This window comes from Phyllostomus hastatus, unplaced genomic scaffold, assembly GCF_019186645.2.
Source record: "Phyllostomus hastatus isolate PE091 unplaced genomic scaffold, TTU_PhHast_1.1 phas_contig_159, whole genome shotgun sequence".
In the NCBI taxonomy this organism is placed as follows: Eukaryota; Metazoa; Chordata; class Mammalia; order Chiroptera; family Phyllostomidae; genus Phyllostomus; species Phyllostomus hastatus.
The window spans coordinates 6,254,390-6,275,836 of NW_025333640.1; the positions used below are offsets into that span (position 1 = coordinate 6,254,390).

General features: G+C 41.4%; 1 protein-coding gene and 1 non-coding gene across 6 annotated transcripts in view; both read right to left on the bottom strand.

Moving 5' to 3' along the window:
* Positions 1 to 615: 615 nt before the first annotated feature.
* Positions 616 to 21,447, bottom strand: part of FBXO16 (F-box protein 16) — a 41,647-nt gene continuing 20,815 nt past the window's right edge. For 2 of the 5 annotated variants that reach the window (XM_045831452.1, XM_045831453.1), the window contains 4 exons: positions 20,905 to 21,069; positions 15,252 to 15,484; positions 10,664 to 10,766; positions 616 to 942 (listed from right to left, as the gene is read on the bottom strand). In XM_045831452.1, the coding sequence (XP_045687408.1) occupies positions 757 to 942; positions 10,664 to 10,766; positions 15,252 to 15,484; positions 20,905 to 21,069 (687 nt within the window). In that variant the 3' untranslated portion in view covers positions 616 to 756. Of the gene's footprint in view, positions 943 to 1,437; positions 1,464 to 10,663; positions 10,767 to 15,251; positions 15,485 to 20,904; positions 21,070 to 21,447 lie in introns of all 5 variants that reach the window. The other 3 variants (XM_045831455.1, XM_045831454.1, XM_045831456.1) reach the window with 3 other exon arrangements.
* LOC123814237 lies at positions 17,416 to 17,522 on the bottom strand. Its single transcript, XR_006784861.1, has one exon. It is a non-coding gene; the product is annotated as a U6 spliceosomal RNA (small nuclear RNA).

Below are 21,447 nucleotides of genomic sequence, written 5' to 3' on the forward strand. Positions count from 1 at the left end.
GGCTGAACTGTGCCCCTCCCTCCCTGCCCCCACGCAGTTTCTATGCTGAAGCCCTAACCCTAGGATTTCAGCATGTGACTGTCCTTGGAGACAGGGTCCTCAGAGAGCTGAGGAAGGCTGACTGAGGCCATGGGGGTGGGCCCTCCCCCAGCCTGACTTGCGTCCCTGTGGTAAGGGGGGATTGGGACGCAGAGAGGACACGCGTGAGGACACAGCAAGAAGACAGCCGTCTGCAAGCCAAGGAGAGAGGCCTCACAAGAGGTCAGCCCTGATGACACATTGCTGTCGGACTTCCAGACTGTTTAGGACGTAAACGTCTGTTGTTTATAAGCGCCCGAACCCCACCCACGGCGTTTTGTTACAGCAGCCGGAATGGACGAAGGCAGCGGTACTTTGTTTTGGAAGGCCTAGCAAGTTGAGACACCATGGCAACAGCCCCATCAGTAAACTGCTCAAGCAGCCTCGGAAGTGTGCTGAGTGTATCCACGGGGGACCCTGCCTCACACGCCCAATGCCGTCAATGGGGCTATCGCACGGCCCTTTATCAACCCCGTGGGAGCCACCACCACCTTTCCATCCAAGTCTGTAAATACGTCAACATTTATTTATGCCGTGAATACCTTTTGCTAAACACTGTAGAACTCACTTTCACAATAAGGTACCTAAACCGACAGTTTCTAACAGAGGAGCCACATAACATCCGACGCTCCAAGGTGTGGAGCCTCTTGTCATTCCTATACAGATCTTTTCACATCTTTAAATCAGCTTCAGTTCCGGAGCCTGGATGGGTAGCGACCGAAGGCCAGAGTGTCTCTGAAGAAGCTGCGCGAGAGCTGGCACTGCGGCCGCCTCTTTGGCGGGGAGCCCCACCCCCTGGTGGGGAGGCCAGGCCCGACGGGCTCGAACTTGCAGAGGGGAGCTGGGTTCTGCATTTAGGGATAGCTAGGGAGGAAGAAGAGATCAGCAGAGTGAGAGTCATTAACACTTCAAGAGGAAGCTATATAATTAAACATATTTTAATGAGGTAAAACAATTGTATAAAAGCACAGGCCTGGGTGGGATTTACTGAGGCTTGCCAGTTGCACCGCCCCTTATCCCGTGCAGTCTTCACCTTGAGCTACTAATAATAACTCCTTTCATCTCCAGAGTGCCTTCACAGCCATAATTTCACTGGAAACCCCGGGAAATTCTGTGAGGCAGGGAGGGAGGTATTAACATCTCCATCTTACAGGCCATCCAGACGGAAGAGCAGGCAGGTTAAGCAGCAGCCCAAGTTAGCGGAAGGGAAAGGTGTTAGGGCTGGGTCTGGAGACTTGTGATTCCTGGACCAGGTGAGGAGCCGTACAGGGTCCGTATTTACGCCCCACTAGTCTGTGCATGCACACATTCTCTCCAAAAAGGCAAATCTCACAGGGTGACCTTCCAACCAAAACTCACAGTGAGAAAGGGTTTCTCCTCGACATCTGGCCGTGAGCAGGAAAGGGAAGAGGAAAGAATGGAGAGAAATAATACGAGCTGAGCTTGCATGGAACTTGTAAATTCACCCTTATTTTTGCTGCATGCAGAGACCTAAGGAGCCTGAGCACACAGACACTATGGCCTGCCTTGAACACGATCCCCCTCCTATTGCCCCAAGTTCCACTGGCAAGTCTGGGTAATCAGATTATTCGTTACATCCCTCTAACGCTCTGATAGATGTGTCTGCAACACACAGGGTTTCTACGAATCTGGGAAGAATCAGAAATTGCATCAGCCAGTGACTGCTGTCTCCTGTCCTCTTCCCCAGGGGACTGGGTCCCTCTAAATCCACAAAGATGCACCCCACAGGCTGGTCTTACCTCCCGTGCTCTCTTTACTCCTCCTCTAAATACAAATACAACTTGCCCTTCGAGCCCCACCTTCTCCAAGAAATTTGGGTGTCTTGACCCTCAGGGCTTTCTGCCCAGGCTGGATTCCTGTCAAGGCCTCTCACTTAGCACTGAACATATTTTTCCTCTTGGCATTTAGTATTTGTTTCCGAATGTAGTTATTTGTCTTCTGATGAAAACGTGACATATTTGCTCCCTAGGAGCAAAGCTCCAACCTTCGACCTCGACCTCGTTGAAACTATGACTGTCTGCCTCTAGCAGGGGGATCCATGCATGTTTACTGGTTTTTCTGGGAAAGAGTAGGTCAAACTGGCTTAAACACAGCAACGTGTTAGACTTGAAGAGGAAGGAAGGAAGAAATGGGAGAAATACGCCATATCTTCCCTGGTTTTCAGCGCTGTCCTAAGATTAGCATAAGGTAAGACAATAAATGGAAGTGCTCCTTCGTGCTATTTTAGTAGTAATGAAAATAAGAGAATACCTGTTGAGTGAAGAAAAAAACCTAGGTCTCTGATTCAAGAATGAGCTTGTCACACCTTCCCTGTAACAATTTCAAATTTAATCCTATCATGGTGCAAAACTGATGTATCACTGCATTTCAGGACCTCTTTCTCCCGAGTCCCCCCAGGAGGTTCACAGGCCCAGGCAGGCTCCTCTCATGCCGGCCCTTCCTCGGCTGCAGGCCCCTGGGGCCTCCCCAGCCTCCCATTGTCTCACGCATCATCTCCTCCTATCCGGGTTGCACCGTTTCTCTTCCCTTCAAGACTGGCTCTGAGAAGCCGGTCTCCTTGCTTCCACACGGCCTTGCTGCCCCTGAAGGAAAGTTCACAGACCCTCTTCATTGCAAGACTTTAATGATCACCATTACAAGAGAACAGACAAGATTTAAGGAGAAACCATGAGGAAGTTATATAAAAGCATACAAATCTGACAGTCCTGGATCTTGATCTAGATGCATCTGACCATCTAGAAATAACAGGAAACTTCTTCTTCCGAGGCTGGGTAGGAGCTCCTAGTGCCTGGCCCAGAGCCTCTAAAATCCACGTAAATTCTGAGGTGATACAAGTCAGTGCTTAAAGAACTTCCTCAGTCTTCCAAAGGTTGTGCTGTAGCTCATTTATGGATGAACCATATAAGTATTTGAGCTGTTCCCACTCTTTTGCTCAAAAACAACGCTGATACGAATAATCTTCACATAGGTGCAGGCCTATCTGCTCTCGCCTGTTTTCTGATGGGCTAACGGCAGCCACAGCCACACTGTCTACCAAGAACCCAGGCACTGGAGCATCCCTACAGAGTGTTCCTTTCTTCAGCCTGTCCCCATGAAGACGGATGGGATCAGGTGATGGAATCAGGTGACTTCTCCCATCCGTTGAACTTGCTGTTATTCTTCTAGAAACAGTTACCCAATGCTATCTCTGCATGTTGTTATCACGTCTTTAAATGAAAGGACGCAGAAGAAGAGAAATGTAAGGCCATGCTTTATCCATCAGGAATTCTCCAGGTTCGTTTCCTGGCCAACCAGGGCCGTAATCTGCAATTGCTAGATAGACATCTCTTGCCTGTTCTCTCTCCTGAGGTCTTGGCCAATATGTTCAACTCTCTTTTGATTGCGTAAGTGCCAGGTCATGCCTAGCATGTCCTGTTGTGTTTGTAGTCTCGGGACTGGTGGCAGGAACATTAATACGATCGTTTAACCCTGATACCTAGGAGTTACCCCTTGCTTGACTGGAACTTCTCTCCCACCCCCCACTGAGGAGTATTTGGGGGGCAGAGAATGTATCTTGTTATAGGTGTACCCCTAGCTCCTAGTTCAGTGCCTGTAAACTACTTGTTGAATAAATGAACAAACACACAAAGTAATATGCTTCACCATTTCAGAGAAATGGCTGAAACCACCATGCAGGTGGACTTTGAAACAAGACAGAAAACCCCTGTCTTCAGGCTGGATGCCATTTGATTGGGCAGAAGGAAGTGAGTGAGGCTGGCGAGAGGCTACGGGGGCTGACCGGCCCAGGAAAGAGGAGGCTAAGGCCCAAGACGGGCTGTCAACAGGGCACAACTTGTATGTGCCAGCTTCTATAGTCACCCGTGTCTTGTCTCTCCCTGGTTGGATTTTCTGTTGTTTTCCATTTGCGTTATTTGCAGAAATCTGCAAATGATCATTGACACAAAAAGATGTGGTAAAGGAGTACGTGGGTAGGAAAAGACGGATGAAAGCAGCATCGACAACGAGAGCCCTGCAACGTGCCCGTCACACTTCTGGAAACAGCACCCCCGCCCCCACCAGCACCAACAGTAACTGCAAATATCTGACCGCTGCGCGTGTGGCTGAGAGTCAGGCACACATTCCATCATTCAATCTTCCCAAGCCTGTGACATGGTACAGAAAGGTACGGAGGGGGACAATCTTCACTTTGTAGGAGACCCCACCCACATCCCCCTTTAAAATAAACCTACCTGCAACACTTTGTTATGACTCCCAGCTCAGGAATGATGTGGTAAAACTACATATAAATAGGAATTACTGTGTTTGTAAATCGTAACATCAGAAGGTTTGTTTGTTTGTTTGTTTGTTTGCTTTACTCCTAGACACACAGCTCTGACTCACTGCCGTAACTTGTGTAAGCATAGGTGGGGGGCTGAGTAATACCTAAGAGCCACTGGTTGGGGTACAGGCTCCCCAAGGACAGGGAAGATGGCTGGGGAGGGTCCACCGCGAGGGCTTTCCTTCTGAGAGGAGAGTCTAAGAGGGCTGACTATGCATCCTGGCTTCAGCTGAGTGGAGGCGTCACCCCCAGCGTAGAGCTGCTTCACGGACTTTCCCACCGGGAAATTCTGGAAGGAGGACCCCCACCATCCTGCCGTCTGCTTGGGAGCCCTGAAGGCCGCACAGACCTGCCTGGTCACCCTTCTAGGGGGCCCCTGCTTAGGTCAACACTACGGAGGGGGTGCTCCCTTTTCTTCCTAGTCCTCTCTGCTCCTGTGAGAAGCAGGGGAAAGGTGTTAGGGAGAAATAATCAACACGGTTTTAAAGAAGCCACAGGCCCCTGTTCTTGGTTTCTGTTTTAAGGCACCTTGGGTAAAACTGTCCGCTGCGGCTGCAGAGGAAGGCTAAGCAACTCTAGGCAGAGTTTTGAAATTTAAACCCAAGACTATGTGAGGGTGGCCTTTAGTTTCCCAAGTAGGTGAAAGAAGGGAGGGGTGTGTTGCAAAGTATTCGTAGGCCGTAAAGTTCAATGGTTGTTTGTCAGTAATGACTGTAAGCGCATAGTTCAAAACATCCATGTCTCAGAAAATTGGTTTCTACTATAGTTTGTGCTGAAATATTATATTACGATACTAAATGTTATACACACAAATACATATCCTACATACATATATTTATATATTTGGAGCTGTAGTAGTAACAGCAACTACAATGTCATAAATAATATATATAACTAATACTATTATATAACTCATAACCACGGTTCTTCTCTTCTAATAGAACCTGAAAAAAAGGCAATTTTGGTCAAACGGTCACTGTTTAACTCTTAAATAAAAACAAGTAGCCATTTGGCCCCAGTCTCACTCTTCAGTGAGAGAGAAGCAGGCATGATCACTCCTGTTGGAAACACCAGGGTGATTTATTGTCATAACTTGATAAAAGAAGAGGCAACAAGACAGAACAAGTGAGCTATGCTTTTACGGACAAAGGAGAAATGCAGGGGCTCTAAGTGGGGTCCCCCCTGAGTGCTTACTTTGCCCCCAGGATTCTTGCAATGAGGCTTTTTCTTCTCTGAGGTCTCAGACATTAAGAAGCAACAAGTAAGCAGTGGAAAGCACAAGACCCAGAATTCAGGGCACCGAGTCCTGCACACACCTGCCCTGTGCACTCCAGGTGAGGGGCAAATGCATGACCGTGTACACAGATAGGCACGAGATGGAGCAGACACCAGGCGGGGAGAGAAAAGAACCTGATTCCCATTTCGCACAGCTCTGGATGCAACCATATTTTACATAGTGGGAAGTGCGAGAGAGGGCAAAGACAAAGGGAAAAGATAAAGAAAACTGGGGAGAAGTGAAGGCAAAGAGGAGAAAGAGAGGCTTATTCCGCTGGTTGGAGCCTCCTTCTGGCCCCTGGCTGGCCCCTCCCAGCTCCTGCTCACCGTCAGCTGGCTCTTGTCTTTCCTTGCCTTCTTGGCCCATTGATTTGGTGTCATCCTGACGGTTGCTGCCACCGCCATCGCCGTTGCTAGCTACTATTTGCTGATCGCTTACTTTGAGCTAGGCGCTGAGCCAAATGTTTTACCTCCACCTCCCAACGCTGTGAGGTTGCTGTTGTTACTAATTCCATTTCACAGGCCAGAAACAGAGTCTCTGCAAGGTTAGTAACTCGGTGGCCAAACTCACTGAGCTACCAAAATTGTGGTATCAGGCAATGAACCTAGTGGACTGTTTAATCCCCAGACCTGTTGCTTTTGGTCAGCAAAGTGAAAAATGAGATGGTATCAAATGCAGGAGAACACAAACATAAATTATGCTTAATATATCTGCCAGTTAGTTCTGACAACAATCATTATTTCCATTTAACAGATGAAGAAACAGAGGCTCAGAGAGGTTAAGTAACTTATCCAAAGCAGCACAGTTTAGTACAAGAACTCAGGTTCCCTCTGACCGCAAAGCCCACATTCTTTCTTATTCTTCCTTCCCAAAGGAACTCTCAAGAATGCCACTGATGGAACTGAATAATTAAAGATCTCTCCTATGGATAGTTTTACTTCTGCACATCCAAACCACATGAACATGATAAAACAAACTCCGGGGAGGTCACGGGAACTGAAAGTCTATCAAAGACTGCCCACAAGAAAACCGCTACACAGCTTCGTTTCATCAATTCTTCCGTTTCAATTCATTGTATTTTCTAACGTTCAAAAAAAAAAAAAGATGGGAGACAGAAACCTGTTTTTATGCTTCCTAAGTAGGATTCACAAAGTGATGGGTCCTTCTGGTTATTCTGTGTCAAGTCACCTTAATAAGAGCTTGTCCCTCCGGTGGCAGGAGAGAGGTGAGCGAACATGGGAGGAAGCTGCAGGGGCTGCAGACCAGGCACTAGCCTGAAAGAGGCTGGAATCCAAACTCTCATTTTATTTATGGAAAGACGAAAACTCCGAGAGGCTGTGTGAGCACGAAGCTAATGGTAGAGCTGAGGCTAGAAACCTGAGTTTTCTGATTCTTAAAGCAGCATTCTTTCCATGACAGGAACCAGGAATGCCTTTTGGGTATGTTCGTGTTCCCTCCCCCTTTGACCCAGAGAGGGGTTAAAAATTAGAAAGCTTAAAGAAGCATTTTAACTCATCACAATCAAGTGATTCTGGAAAGAGGTGAAGAAGGTAACTGCAGAGGCTGGAATTAGCAGAGCACAGGAAAAGATAAGGTCTTATCTAGAGCAATTAGAGTAAGCAGTCAATTAAAGGCTTTTGTTACCTGTAGGACAATGAATGCCCTGAAACAGCAAGCTTTTTGAAATCCGTGGCCAAATCAGAACCTAGAAGTGAGGTCAGCTAACCTCCAAGCAAAAGTTCAGTGAGAGACAAAAGGTATTTGTTTTTATACTTAACTTGGTAGGAAAAAGCAAAAAAAGAACGTGAAACAAGATGTCAGCTGGGGTCCTTTGAGTCCAATTCCAGGGCCGGGGAGCCCACCCCCTGGGTTTTTGTGAATTGTCCCAAGGGGCTTTTGTCTTCCTGGCCTATTAGACTTGAGAGATCTTGCGTCCGTGTGTAAATTGAATAGAATTTACTGTAGGAACGGAAGGCAGGGTTTACTTCCCAGCAATAGCAAATGCATTTGATCAGAATGGGAGGTATTACTATCTAACACTTTCCCGTCTCTCCCCTACCTCATCTCAGCTTCTTGCCCTCAGACCTGCTTCTCTCTCCTCTTTCCTCCCCTGGTCCCCCACTCCCCCTCCTCTTCCCGTGCTGGAGCAGAAACAACACGTTCCTAAGCTCCAGCAGAGCAGGTTTCCCCTCCGCTGGTGGAGGTGCCCCATAGCGTCCAAGCCCGCAAGGTGTCATCTTTCTCTACCAGCTCATAAATGGCTTTCCCCCAAGGAGACAGCTCCCTCCTCACCCTTCCTGAAGAGGAATTGTGGGGCCAGCTGTTATGATTAAAAAATGTTTTATGTTTCACACCTTTATATGAGATGGGAAAATCTCTGGAGTTTAATTAAAATGGTACCTAGTTCTACTGTGATGTTTATATTTTTAAATCACTTTGTTCTGTGTGGAATTTTATAATAACTGATAGTTGGGCATTTCTTGACATTTACAGAATTTCCATAAACAATGCTCAAAATTGTAAGGCATTAGTGAGAAGAGCTAGGCTCTTTTCCCATCTTCCATCAGTGATGGAGACATCAATGGTGGTTCAATGGAGCAGCTGTAACAGAGCAGCACAAGAATTGAGGAAATCAGGTACCCTTTTCAGGGGCGGGCTCTGCAAACTCAAACCAATTAGATAATAGGCAACATCATGTAAGCTCGCAACAGTACACGTAGATTTGAAACTGTTTCCCTAAGAAAGTTTCTCCCTTAGAGAGAACACTCACAGTGGAAGGCTCTAAGTCATGGCCCACAAAAAGTGAAGATGGTCCCAGTGGCCTAAAAGCCCTGAAGACAAGGCCTAAGGAATCTTCTTGGTGCTTTTACACACTTGTGCTTTTTTCCCCTCTTCCAGTCCTTCCATTCACAAATCTCCACCTTCTCCAAGTATCACATGCTCCATTTCCTGTTTTCAAGGAGCAAGGAACACTCACGTGCTCAGATCTCAGGACCCTCTCGGGCAGGCTTTGGGGGTTTGTCCCTCTCGTCCTTGCCTGCTTCCTTTTTTAATAGATCCCACTGAAATCTTCCTAGATAAACCTGTCTGAATGATACGAGAACTTTCTAACAGATGAACATGTGATTTTTCCCACTGCAACTGCACCTCAGCTACATCTACCAAACTCTACAGCTGCAGCTGTCAGAGTTTTATTTTCTCCCGACTCTCCTTAGGTTCCCTTACTACATTTCCTCCACACCCATTTCCTCTTCTCTCAGGCCCCACATCCAGCGTTTTTTCATTTTCTCAATCACTTTGCATCACCTAGGTGGTTGCGTACTTCCTAGGAGGTAGTCGCCTAGAGTGAGGGCAAACTGCCACCCCCTGGAGAGGGGGCCTTAGCCACACTCAGCCTGTGGCCCCCACCCAGTCAGAGATCCTTGTTCACTTTTGGAAGGTTTAATTATGCCTTATGCTTCTTAGCAAAACTACTAAGCATAAACAGTGATCGTAATTAGTATATTTATCTAACAATACGAGTAGATCAATATAGTCACGCACTTCACTTATTAATAGCTTCATTGTTCTTTATCATTGTTTAATTTGCCCTGGTTTCCCTTTCAGCTTTAATTAGCAGCAACTTTAAAAAATTTTAATTTATAACAAATATTTTAGCTTAAACAAGCCCTGCTAGTACGTGACAGATGGTTAATGCCAGAAGCCCAGGGGGAGGCTTCTGTTTAGCCTTTGATTTTCATTGTTGTGATTGTTTTGTTTTTTAAGCTAGAGAAATGTTTGTCTGTGCTGCTCATTTGTAAGCATGCAACACCATCAACTTTTATCGCCCTTCAATTCCCTGATCTCCCTGGATTTCTCTTCCACTGCTGGCTGAGGAGGGGCGGGGAGACCAGACAGAAGCATGCCTGAATGGCCTGTGTGGTAAGCCTCATAAAGTTATTTTTCTCAATTAATGGTTTTCACTGACAATTTTACTGCTCTGCTTTAAGCTTCCCCATTCCCTTGGGCATTGGTGCATCTGCCTGTGATAAGCCTCATCCAGTCCCACAAAATTGGTCCCTCGGAATACAAACTGCCCTATTTGAAAAGCTCATTTCTCTCTCTCTCTCCTTTTTTTTAACATGATAACACTTGAAAATAAATTTAAACAGAAAGTAATAGGGCTTTAAAGCAGAGGTATCAAAGTGATTTATTCATCAGTACATACTTTTTCTTCTCCCAATGGATATCTATTTTATATTAATTTTTCTTGAGTATGTATCCTCAGTTTTTTTCCTAAATCTTTAATAATAATATGATTTTTTTATTCCACCTTTATTCCCTCCTACTTTGCACCAAAGACTCATATATGCTAAGAGGGATCCATGGGGGGTACAGAACCACAGTCTGGAAAACCACTATGAGATGATAATGCTTCCTTGACACAATTACTGACTTTATTAGGGAGTCAATTAGCTGTTTTTTTTTCGTTAGGGAAAGAAAAATTCTGAATTCACTTTTTCTGAAGTTACTTGAAATGCACTTTTATAATCATACTCCCCTGGTAGCTGGAAAGCTATGGAAAGTATCCCTTTTTCTTAGGTCAGTGGAACCTTCACTCTATAGGTAAGGAATTTTCTGTAGAGAAATTTCTAGAACTCTCCCCACCGAACCTCACAAAGGACTCATAGCAGAAGAAAGAACCTAATGACAATAATGCTCCCTTTATATTGCACAGTTCTCAAAGTGGATTCATACACATCAGCTCATCTAGTCATTTTTTTAAAAAATAGAACAGGGAACAGGGCTCAGAGAGATTAAATAAAGGCTGCCTTCAAGGTTACACAGCTTGTCAGTTTCTGAGGCCTGGATTTAAATCACCACTTAATGATTCTGATTTAAAACAACAAATTCAGTTTCACGAACAGGATTAGACACCCAGCGGTTTTCATTAACATTATCGTGGGGAATCTTTCGAAAGCAATACTCACCAGCGACTGTGCTTTTCTCAGCTTAGATCTGTCCTGCAATTTATTCTTCTTATCATGTGTCTGCCGGCTGGAATCTGGGGTCCTTTCATGTCTTTTCTTCCTTCTGTAAGTTGGAAAGCATTGGAAAAATTACAAATACTCATTTTAAAACTTTGTCCATTCGGTTTTGTTGCTCCTATGATTTAAAAGATTTTCTTTACTCAACTGGAAACAAGCTAAATGTTTATCAATAGCGAACTGGTTGAATAAACTCTGGCACATCCACACAGTGGAGCATTATAAGATGTAAAAAGAGAGGCAGAATGTTTCTATATACAATTGCGGAATGATTTCCAGGATGTATTGTTACATGAAGAAAAGAAACGTGGATAGACTAGTACATATTATATGTACTATTTATTTTAAAAAGGGTGTGTATGTGTGTATTTGTTTGTTTTTTCAAATGGAAGGATCACACCATAACATTCTGAAAAACAGGATTCCCGTGTGACCCCACAAGGCACAGGCCATGGTATGGAAGCGCAGGGACAGAAGCTAGACTTCTCCACATGTGTTTTGTTTTGTTTACTTGACTGTGGAACTGTCTCGCTTTTTCTCAAAATTATAAAGTTAAGGGAAGGCTGAGAATTCTTGAAACCTAAACCAAAATGAAACAAATGATCTTGTCTATTGAGTTGGTGGCATTAGCACACACGGAAGAATTACTTCATAGGACTTTAACACAGTAATTTGTCTGAATATTCTTAGTAGAATATATCCTAAGGAAAAAACAGAGGCAAAGGAATCTTAAATTGTTTTCATGAATCCTACTCTTTGTATTAATATTGGTATTTGCTTTCTAAAATTATCATATACATTAGGATAAAGTAGGGATGAACAAACCATAGCCTAAAGGTCAACTGCAGCCTGATGCTTATTTTTGTAAATAAAGTTTTATTGGAACATAGTCATGTTTATTTTTTGCATATTGTCTATGGCTATTTTCAGGCTTCAGTGGGAGAGTCGAACAGTTGTGACATATGTCCTATAAAGCCTAACACATTTGCTGTCTGGCCCTTTCCAGAAAAAATTCACTTAAAATAATGGATCTAGGCAATGATCGTCAATGGCCACTAATATCACAAAAAAAGAGAGACGAGACATTGTGTGTCTCGTGATGGGAATACATGACCATTATGCATGTACTCAAGCCTCTAGGTCTTACCACCAGTGTGGCCAAACACTGGAGATAGAGGAACATGTGACATTGGGAGCACAGTTAGCAACGTTCAGATAGTTAGAAGCTTTACAGGATAAATGATCTGATTTCTATCACGAACAAGTTACAAGAGAACGAATGGAAGGAAGGAAGGAAGGGAGGGAGGGAGGGAAATCTATGGATTAAAAAAAAAGATTTAAATGGCACATGGACCACATGCAATTTGTAGACCTTATTTTGAACCTGACTAAACAAACCAACTGTTTGAAAATATCAAAAACTTATAAGACTTCAAGGAAACCAGATAACTGACTTGATAGTTGATTGATTCTATTAAGAAATCACTCATTGATTTAGATGTGATATGGTATCAAGCTATGATTTTTAGACAGAGTCTATTTTTAAGGACATGCACTGAAATATATATAAATGAAAAAATATGACACTTGGATTGGCCTCAAAAATAACCTGGGAGAAGAGCAGAATGGGCGAGGAGTAAGCGGAACCAGGCTGGTCACGGGCTGAAACCTGTTCATGCTGATGATGGTGACAAGGTCTTCTATTCTCTCTGCTTTTGTACGTACTCGAACTTCCAGTATAAAGCTTTATTTGAAAAGATCAGCTTTGCTGGATATTTATTGTTGCTTAATTTAAAAAAATTTCCCCAGAAAGTGAGAAGCTCTACAGGATAAATGTAGAGCTTCAAACACACAGAATAGTTGAAAGAACAGTGCAGTGACTAATCCATATATTCTCCAACTACATTCAATATTATCAAATATTGATAATATTTTGCTACTTTTGCTTTAACTCTCTATATGCATAGATACATATATGTACACACATACATACAATACTATATATATATGTGTGTGTCACACCATAAGAAAGTAAATTGCAGACGCTTTACCCCTAAATACTTCAACACTCATCTCCTGCACACTAGTATCATCATACCTTAGAAAATGAACAATAATTATTTAAAATCATTTACTACCCAGTCTATATCAAATTGTCCTAAGAATGGGTATTAAAGTCTTCCTTTTTTTGAACCAGAATCCTATCTAGATTCAAACTGAATTTGGTTGTGTCTCTTATGTTCTAGAATACTTTTCCTACCTTCTTTTCCCCCATGACACCGACAGCATCAAGAATCTGGCCTATTTTGGTGAATGAAGCCGATGACCTAGGTATTATTATTATTGCCACTTTACAGATGTGGAAACTGAGGCACAGAGGTTAAGGGAGTCCCTGGGGTCACAAGCTAGAAGTGTGGGAGCCTGGATTTGAACCCAATCAGTTGGGCTCCAGAGCCAGTACACCGTCCCCTTATGCTGCTTTGATGTTAATCTGTTGGAATATAATCTAAAAATGTGGCAGATGTATTAAAACATTCTCAAGAATTTCAGAATTTGTTTCCTTCATTTCTTGTTTATCTGTTGTATGTGCAAGCTTGTTTTAACAAATGAACAGGCCCATATTTATACATAGATACAGATCTCTACTTTCTTACTTTCTTTTCTTTCTATACCATGGGTGGCATTATTACAGATACTCCCCAAATTTGCTTTTCTCATTTAATAAGGTACCCTGAAAATCACTCCTTATCTGTTCATGGAGATCTTCCTCATTCACTTTTACAGTTGCCTAGTGCTCCACTGTGTGAATGGACCATACATAATTTATCCAGCAAACACTCTCCTACCTATGTATGAGCACTTACATTATTTCCAACACATTAGAATCATAAACAATGCTGCAATAAATATTCTTCTGCAAATGTACTTTTGGTATTCCCAACATTGATTTCTAGATGTAGGGTTGCTGAGTAAAAATGTAAACGCATATATATTTGTACTGGATATTGTCAAATTTCCCTTCATAAGTTCTGTGCCAATTTATATTCTCACCAGCAATGAGTAACTTCTCTCAGCATTTGCTCACAGCCTCCCTAACAAAACATATCATCAAGCTTTCAAGTTTTGCCCATCAGAGAGTTGAAAGTGAGATATCTTGTAACTATGTAAAAAGCAACCCTGGAAGGAGAAACCAGAAACTAGTGAGATGTGCTCGTGGGAATGGGGTGGAAAAATAGCAGGGCGGGAATAGCGTGGAAAAGCCGCTGTTCCTGGGGGTGGTATTTCTCTGAGTATACATTTCAAACACTTTTTGTACCCTTCCATATGGTTTTAACTTTAGAACCATGTAACCTACCCACAGTGAAGGAGGTGTTAACCTACCCACGTAACTTCTGAATGCGGCATTCTGAGTGTATAGGCTCAGACTGAAGGCAGAGAGAACCATGAGCAAATATGGAATTCTAGTTTGTAAATTTGTTTTAATAATGGTATGATATATTACTTTCAGAATTTTGAAATAAATATATACCCTGTGTATTGATATATTATGTGATCTATCATAGAATTTTTATATAAAATTTTATGCGTACATATAACACATATCAAAATTATACATGCATATACAGTTGACTCTTGAACAACATGGGTTTGAACTGCACCGGTCCACTTCTGCATGGATTAGTTTTCAGTAAATACAGTCAGCCCTTCGTATCCACAGGTTTCCCACTCATGGATTCAGCCACCCCCACACTGAGAACAGTATTTTCACATTACCAACCACAGGTGGAAAACACTGTTTTCAATCCATAGTTGGTTGAATCCATGGATATGAAGGGCCAGTTAATTTTTTGAGGAGTCAAAGCTTATACAGTATATGGATTTGAACTGCATGGGGGTTGGTGCACCTATAGCTGGAGTTGTTTGATGGTGAACTGTATGACGTATAATATATATGATATATAATCTATACATAGTAAACAATAAATTAATGAGAGCTGGGTTTCTCAGTCAGAGCAGGGAGGCACAAATGTGGAAAAAGGAAAAGACTAGAATAAACCCTATGGTGCTGGATTAAAATTTGAAGTGTTAAAATACTTTTAAAAGCTCTGGCCAGGTAGCTCAGTTGGTTAGAGTGTCGTCCCCAATACACCAAGGTTGCAGGTTCGATCCCTGGTCAGGGCATATACAGCAGTCAACCAATGAATGCAAAAATAAGTGGAACAACAAATTGATGTCTCTCTTTCTCTGTCTCTTCCCCCTTCCTCTTTCTCTAATCATTAAAACATTTTTAATATTAAAATAAGCTGTAATGTTAAATCATTACAGCTATAAAATACAAACAAATCCTAATGAGCAGGGCTAATTTACCAATAACAAACAGTTCCTTTAGTTTTCAATTACTTTTTAATTCTCTGTATGGAAAAGCACCTGCATTTAGAAAGTAAGTTCTACTTTCATTGCTTCATATGTTGAAGTGCCAGCAAAATTTTTCTAAAAGCAAACAAATGAAGAAAGGCACAGAGCTTCTCACCCTCGCCAAATCTGCTCAATAGGGTCACAATTGTCCAGGTAATTGAAGCGAATGATATCAGTAGGATGCTTGTCAGAGGATCGCCAGGGTGGGAGTTCTTTCTCCCCTGGGTGATTCTTCTTTCTTAAAGAAGAAGAAGGTCGGAAGGTTGATGAAGGAGACTGCTTTCCCTCTGGAGAACTGCCTGTAACTGGCTGAACATCGGCAATCACAAACCCATCTTTTGGAGGTGTCTAGAGGAAGAAAACGAATTATTTCTGTTCTTAACACACTGTAATAGCAACAACAACAAAACAAAGACTATCATCATCATCACTGCTATGGCACTGGTAATGGTGATCATGATTAGAGCAGCTATCAACCCTGGAGAACTTGCTGTGTATGTGCCAGCCACTGTCTCGGGAAGCTTTCATGCATTATTGTATTTAACCTTCACAGTAACTTGAGAGGTAATTACTGCTCCCATTTTAAAGAAGAGGAAACTGACCCTTGCTGGGTTGCTGGGTTGCTGGGTTGGTTGGATCATCATTCCATATAGCAAAAGGTTGTGTGTTCAATCCCCAGTCAGGGTGCTTGCAGGAGGCAACTGATTGATGTTTCTTTCACTCTCTCCCCACCCCCTCCTTTCTTTCCAAAATCAATAAATATATCCTCAGATGAGGATGAAAAAATAATAAAAATAAAGAAGAGGAAACTGAACATAGGATAAACCAATTAATTGGCTTAATGCTACATAACTACGAGACACAGAGTCAGAATTTGAACCCAGGACTGCCTTACTTCAAATCCATGCACCAAACCTCTTTATCCTCTGCTGCTACCTCCTCTACTGCATCATTTACAGTTTTTCCACAATTGCAAATAATTTATCCATACAAATGTATACATTCAAAAAAAGTACTCCAGTCCTAATTACCTATAACTCATATAGACAATTTCAAGTTATATAGGGGTAGTCTATAGATTGTGTCAATTATCAAAACCTCATCCGCTCACCCCAAATACTTTTGCTTTAATTTCCAAAATCAAAAGTCTATTTTTGTGTGTGTGAAATTCATAAGGTTTTTATGTGGTTGTAGCCTAAGGGAAATGGTATTGGTATGTTGAGAAGTCATTAAAAGCTTACTTTCTGTTCTTTAAGAGATTAGGGAAGCTTTGCTTGGTGAATTGGTTTGCTTGAATTGCTTGTGAAAATTAAGAAATTCCCCAGGCCCTCCAAGCAGAATCAGTTAGTTTCTTATCCTTGTTTCAACGGCGCTTTGTGTATATTTCTATTACAGCAGAGCACTTAGTACTTAGTCACTTGTCTGTGTCCTAGGCCGCTACACTTGAAAGCATGGTTAGGATCGTTGCACTCACAGCATGCAGCACATAACAGTTTTTAAAAATATTGATTCATTTAGTGGATGATTGTAATCTGGCAGATGAGGAAGACAGTTAATATTTATATAAGTGATAGCTCATTATTGGTTTACTATTCGATAGTTTGTGCCAGTCTCATTTAGAATAGATATTCATTTCATTCCTCTGAGCTTACACTGCATGAAATCTGTCTGCTTTTGCTGGTGGAAGTCTAGTTTAATGCGACTGGGGTCCTGGCTGGGTGGTTTGGCCAGGTGGTTCAGTCGGTTGGAATGTTGTTCTGAGCACCAAAAGGTTGTGGGCATAATCCCCAGCTGAGGAGGACACCTCAATTGCTAGTTTCATCTCCAGTCAGGGCGCATATGGGAGGCAACCAAATGATGTTTCTCTCTCACATCCATGTCTCTCTCTCTCTCTCTCCCTTCCTCTCTCTCTAAAATCAATAAATATATCCTCACATGAGGATTTTTAAAAAGTATTAAAAATACTACTGGGAACAATAATACATAATAATAAAAATCAATTTCAGGGGGAAAACTTCAGGGATAAATGATAGTAATTACATATAAATAAACATCATTAATTCTGAAAAATACAAAATGCTTGATGCTTTAATGTAATAGGTAAAAATGAAAACTGTGATGTCTCTTCTGTGTTAAGTAAACAAAATTTTTGTTCACTTAAGTCTTTTTGAGAATTTTTAAAATCATGAATATATGCTGAATTTGTATTAGGTACTTTTGTTTACCTATATTGAAATTTTCACAAATCTTATCTTTTTTATTCTGTGATTTATACTGATTGATTTTTTTAACACTTCGCAAGTTTGCATGTCATCCTTGCACACAGGCTGTGCTAATCTTCTTGGTATTATTCCAAGTTTAGTCCATGTGCTGCCAAAATGAGCACAGTTGATTTTTTAACATCATGCCAACCTTACTCTCCTTGGATACATCCCATTTGATCATCATGTTATCATATGTTTCTGGATTTAACTGGCAAATATTTTAAAAGAATTTTTATGTCTGTGTTCATAAGGGATATTGATCTGCGATCTTGGTTTGTTTTCTTATAAAATCTTTATCTTCCTTTATTTTCTGAAAGAGTTTATATAAAATAAAATTGGTATCTCTTCCTTAAATGTGGGATAAAATTCACCAATGAAGCTATCAGGGTCTGAAGTTTTGTGAAAAGTTTTAAAATTAGGAATTCAATTTTTTTAAAAGATTTTATTTATTTATTTTTAGAGACAGGAAAGGGAAGGAGAAAGAGAGGGAGAGAAACATCAATGTGTGGCTGCCTCTTGAGCTCCCCTCACTGGGGACCTGGCCCGCAACCCAGGTATGTGCCCTGACTGGGAGTTGAACCAGCAACCCTTTGGTTCGCAGGCCACACTCAATCCACTGAGCTACACCAGCCAGGGCAGGAATTCAGTTTTTAATTGATAAAGATTTGTTCATGTTTTCTATTTCTTTTTTTCTTTTATTTTAAGATTTTATTTATTTATTTTTAGAGAGGGAAGGGAGGGAGGTAGAGAGAGAGAGAGAAACATCAATGTGCAGTTGCTGGAGGTCGTGGCCTGCAACCCAGGCATATACCCTGATTGGGAATCGAACCTGCGACACTTTGGTTCGCAGCCTGTGCTTAATCCACTGAACTACTCCAGCCAGGGCATGTTTTCAATTTCTTATTGAGACTTTCAGTAATTTGCAGTTTCCAAGGATTGTCCATTTCATCTAAGTTGTTGAATGCAGAGACATGGAATTGTTCATAATACTCTCTCATTATCCTTTTAATATCTGCAGGATCTGTAGTGATGCCTCCCTCTTTCACCCTTGTTACTAGTAATTTATATGTTCTTTTTTTTTTTCCTTGATTAGTCTAGCTAGAAATGTATCAATTTTATTTATGTTTTCAGAGATGCTGCTCTGGTTTCACTGATTTTTCTCTATGGTTTTTCTGTCTTCAATTTCATTGATCTCAGCTCTTTATTATTTCTTCCTTTTATCTACTTTGGGTTTAACTTCCTCTTCTTTTCTAGATGAAGTCTTTTTGAAATTATGTTTCTTGGAGCAGACAGGGTGGCCTTACAGACCATTATAAAGATCATTCCAGTCCAGTCCTCTCACTTTAAGGTTGGGGTGACTAGTATTAACCACTACCATCTGCTTTAAAAATGTTTTCATGCCAGTACAAAGTATTGGAGGGAAGGAGATGTGATGGTACCTGAGGGAAGGTAAATTATGCTTCACTCTAGTGTTTGCCTGGGTGCAGCATTACTGAACACTCTTCCAGGGCATTACTGATACACAATCGTTCAAGTGCATCCAGATAGCTGACTTTAAAACCATAGTCAAGACAACTTTATTAACGCTAGTTCGGTGGCTTTGTAACTTGAGTCTCTTTGACTAAGAAATAGAATTATTGCCCTGGCTGGCGTAGCTCAGTGGATGGGGCTTGGGCTGCGAACCGAAGTGTCACAGGTTCGATTCCCAGTCAGGGTACATGCCTGGGTTGCAGGCCATGACCCCCAGCAACCACACATTGATATTTCTCTCTCTCTCTCTTTCTCCCTCCCTTCCCTCTCTGAAAATAAATAAATAAAATCTTTAAAAAAAGAAATAGAATTATTAGTTAATTTTATTAACCTTTGTCTTTCTAATTTAGGTTTATTTCTTTGACAGAAAAACTCAAGGCTAATACAACAAAGTAGTCCCTACAGAAATATAATATTAAGCAAAGAGGTGAACATTTTCTTGCCTTAGAACTAGTTGTTATTTTAAATATAGCTATGCAGAAATGTTTTTTGGAAAATAGTTATTGCTAAAGACAAAGCACTGAAATCAATTTTATATACAATACTCAGAACCTCTTTTCATTCTGCAGGTGGGCTAATCAATCACCTTTTTCTCCTCTGCCCCAGAATAGCTCAAGCTTCAGGTACTGAATGCCATTCCCTGCCTACAACTGAGAATGAAATTCAAGAAAAGTCTTATGAGAAATGATGTCATAGTTATGGTAATTTTGAGACTCACTTTTCCATCACTGCAGTTTAAAATGTTTTTAAAGAAATCCTCATGGAGCACACCAATTGCTGAAATCAGAGAGACTAGTTTTATTATTGCAATTGTGACAATATTAATTATGCATAGTTTATTACTATATTAAATGTAGATGGATTCTACTTTCAGAAAACACAATAAAACTAACCTAACTGAGCAGTTGAGAAAATGACTATTCATATTTCAAGAGGATTCTTCAATTTTAAAAGGATTCACTGCAGCTTTTTCATAGAATATGATACCCCTGTGGTTTTAAAAATCACTTAAAAATTTAATTTACACATAATTTTTCAGGAACTCATTTATTGTACAAAATGATGCACAACTCTGCATGTGTACAGACCATGCCATAAATAAAAGGCTCGTAACAATTTCCCATAAGCTACCTAATTAACTATAAGTATAAACATTGGTTATAATGTATAGAAAGCCACCAGAAAAAATATTCTTGTATTATTTACTTTTTATGATTATATGTAACTGCCATTAGTAATTTCTAGCTTTTTTAAAAAAAGATTTTATTTATTTATTTTTAGAGAGGGGAAGGAGGGAGAAAAAGAGGGAAAGAAACATCAATGTGTGATTGCCTCTCACACGCCCCCAGCTGGGGACCTGGCCGGAGACCCAGCCATATGCCCCAGACTGGGAATTGAACCAGTGACCCTTTGGTTTGCAGGCTGGCACTCAATGCACTGAGCCACATCAGCCAGGGTAGTAGCCTATAGCTTAAAAAGAACTTTAATATGCCCCTCATGCCCTTCCCTAATTATGAATTTGTTGGAAAACTTTTCTGTATAAATGATACAAAAATAAACTTCAGCTGACCTAGAAGAATCACAGAAAATTTGAATTAGTAAAGTAGAACCTGATGACCCATACCTAACAAACACTTCCCATTCCCCACAGAGTCTCAGTGTCAGAACTGTTGGGGGTGTGAGTCAGGGGTACGGAAATCCAGGAGCTGGGCAGAGTGAGGAGCTCCACAGTCCTGACCTGGGCGGAACAGGGGTGTGGGAGTGTCAGATGAGGGCTCTCAACAGACATGGATATCTTGAAAAGGGCTGTTAAGTTCTCTGAAAAGGAGACTTTGGAAGTCATGGTATACTTGTTTTGAACCAACTCCCTTCTCCAAGTTCAAGTGTGTTCATTTAGCCTTAGTTCTAGAATCCCTAAAGAGCGGATGTAAATTTGTAAATTTGTAAATTTGTTGTTCTTTGCTCCAAATTTACCTTAGGCTTGGTAATGTGAAGTTCTTTCACCATTTGAATATAGTGCTTCTTCCATATTCCCTGCTCAAAGGGAGTTGGAGAGAAATTGATGTACCAGTTAAACCGTAAACATTTGAGCATCCAGAGCTGATCCAGTTCTGTTAAGGTCTTCCAGTGCCAGCTCACCTGGGAAAACAACACAATTTGGGGGGAGGGAAAAGCTGCTCAGTTTACATGTCCACTTTTGCTAGGTTTTAAGCTGTCACCCTGGACCCTAAGTAACTTTTTTGACCCTTTCCTCCAATTCACAGTTTAAAGTTACCTTCTACCTCAAGTACTTCCTACTCATGAAGAATGATTTTCTTTAAATTCTAACTCAGTATCTGAGGCAACATATATTTATTGAACGCCTATTCACCATCCTCAGAGCAACCTAAAGAAGTAAATATAATTATTACTCATATTGCAAACGAGGAAACTGAGGCTCTGATAGACTATGGAATTTCCTAAGGGTTTCTGAATTTCACATGAAAGTTATATGAGGGTTATAGATACTCAGGTCTA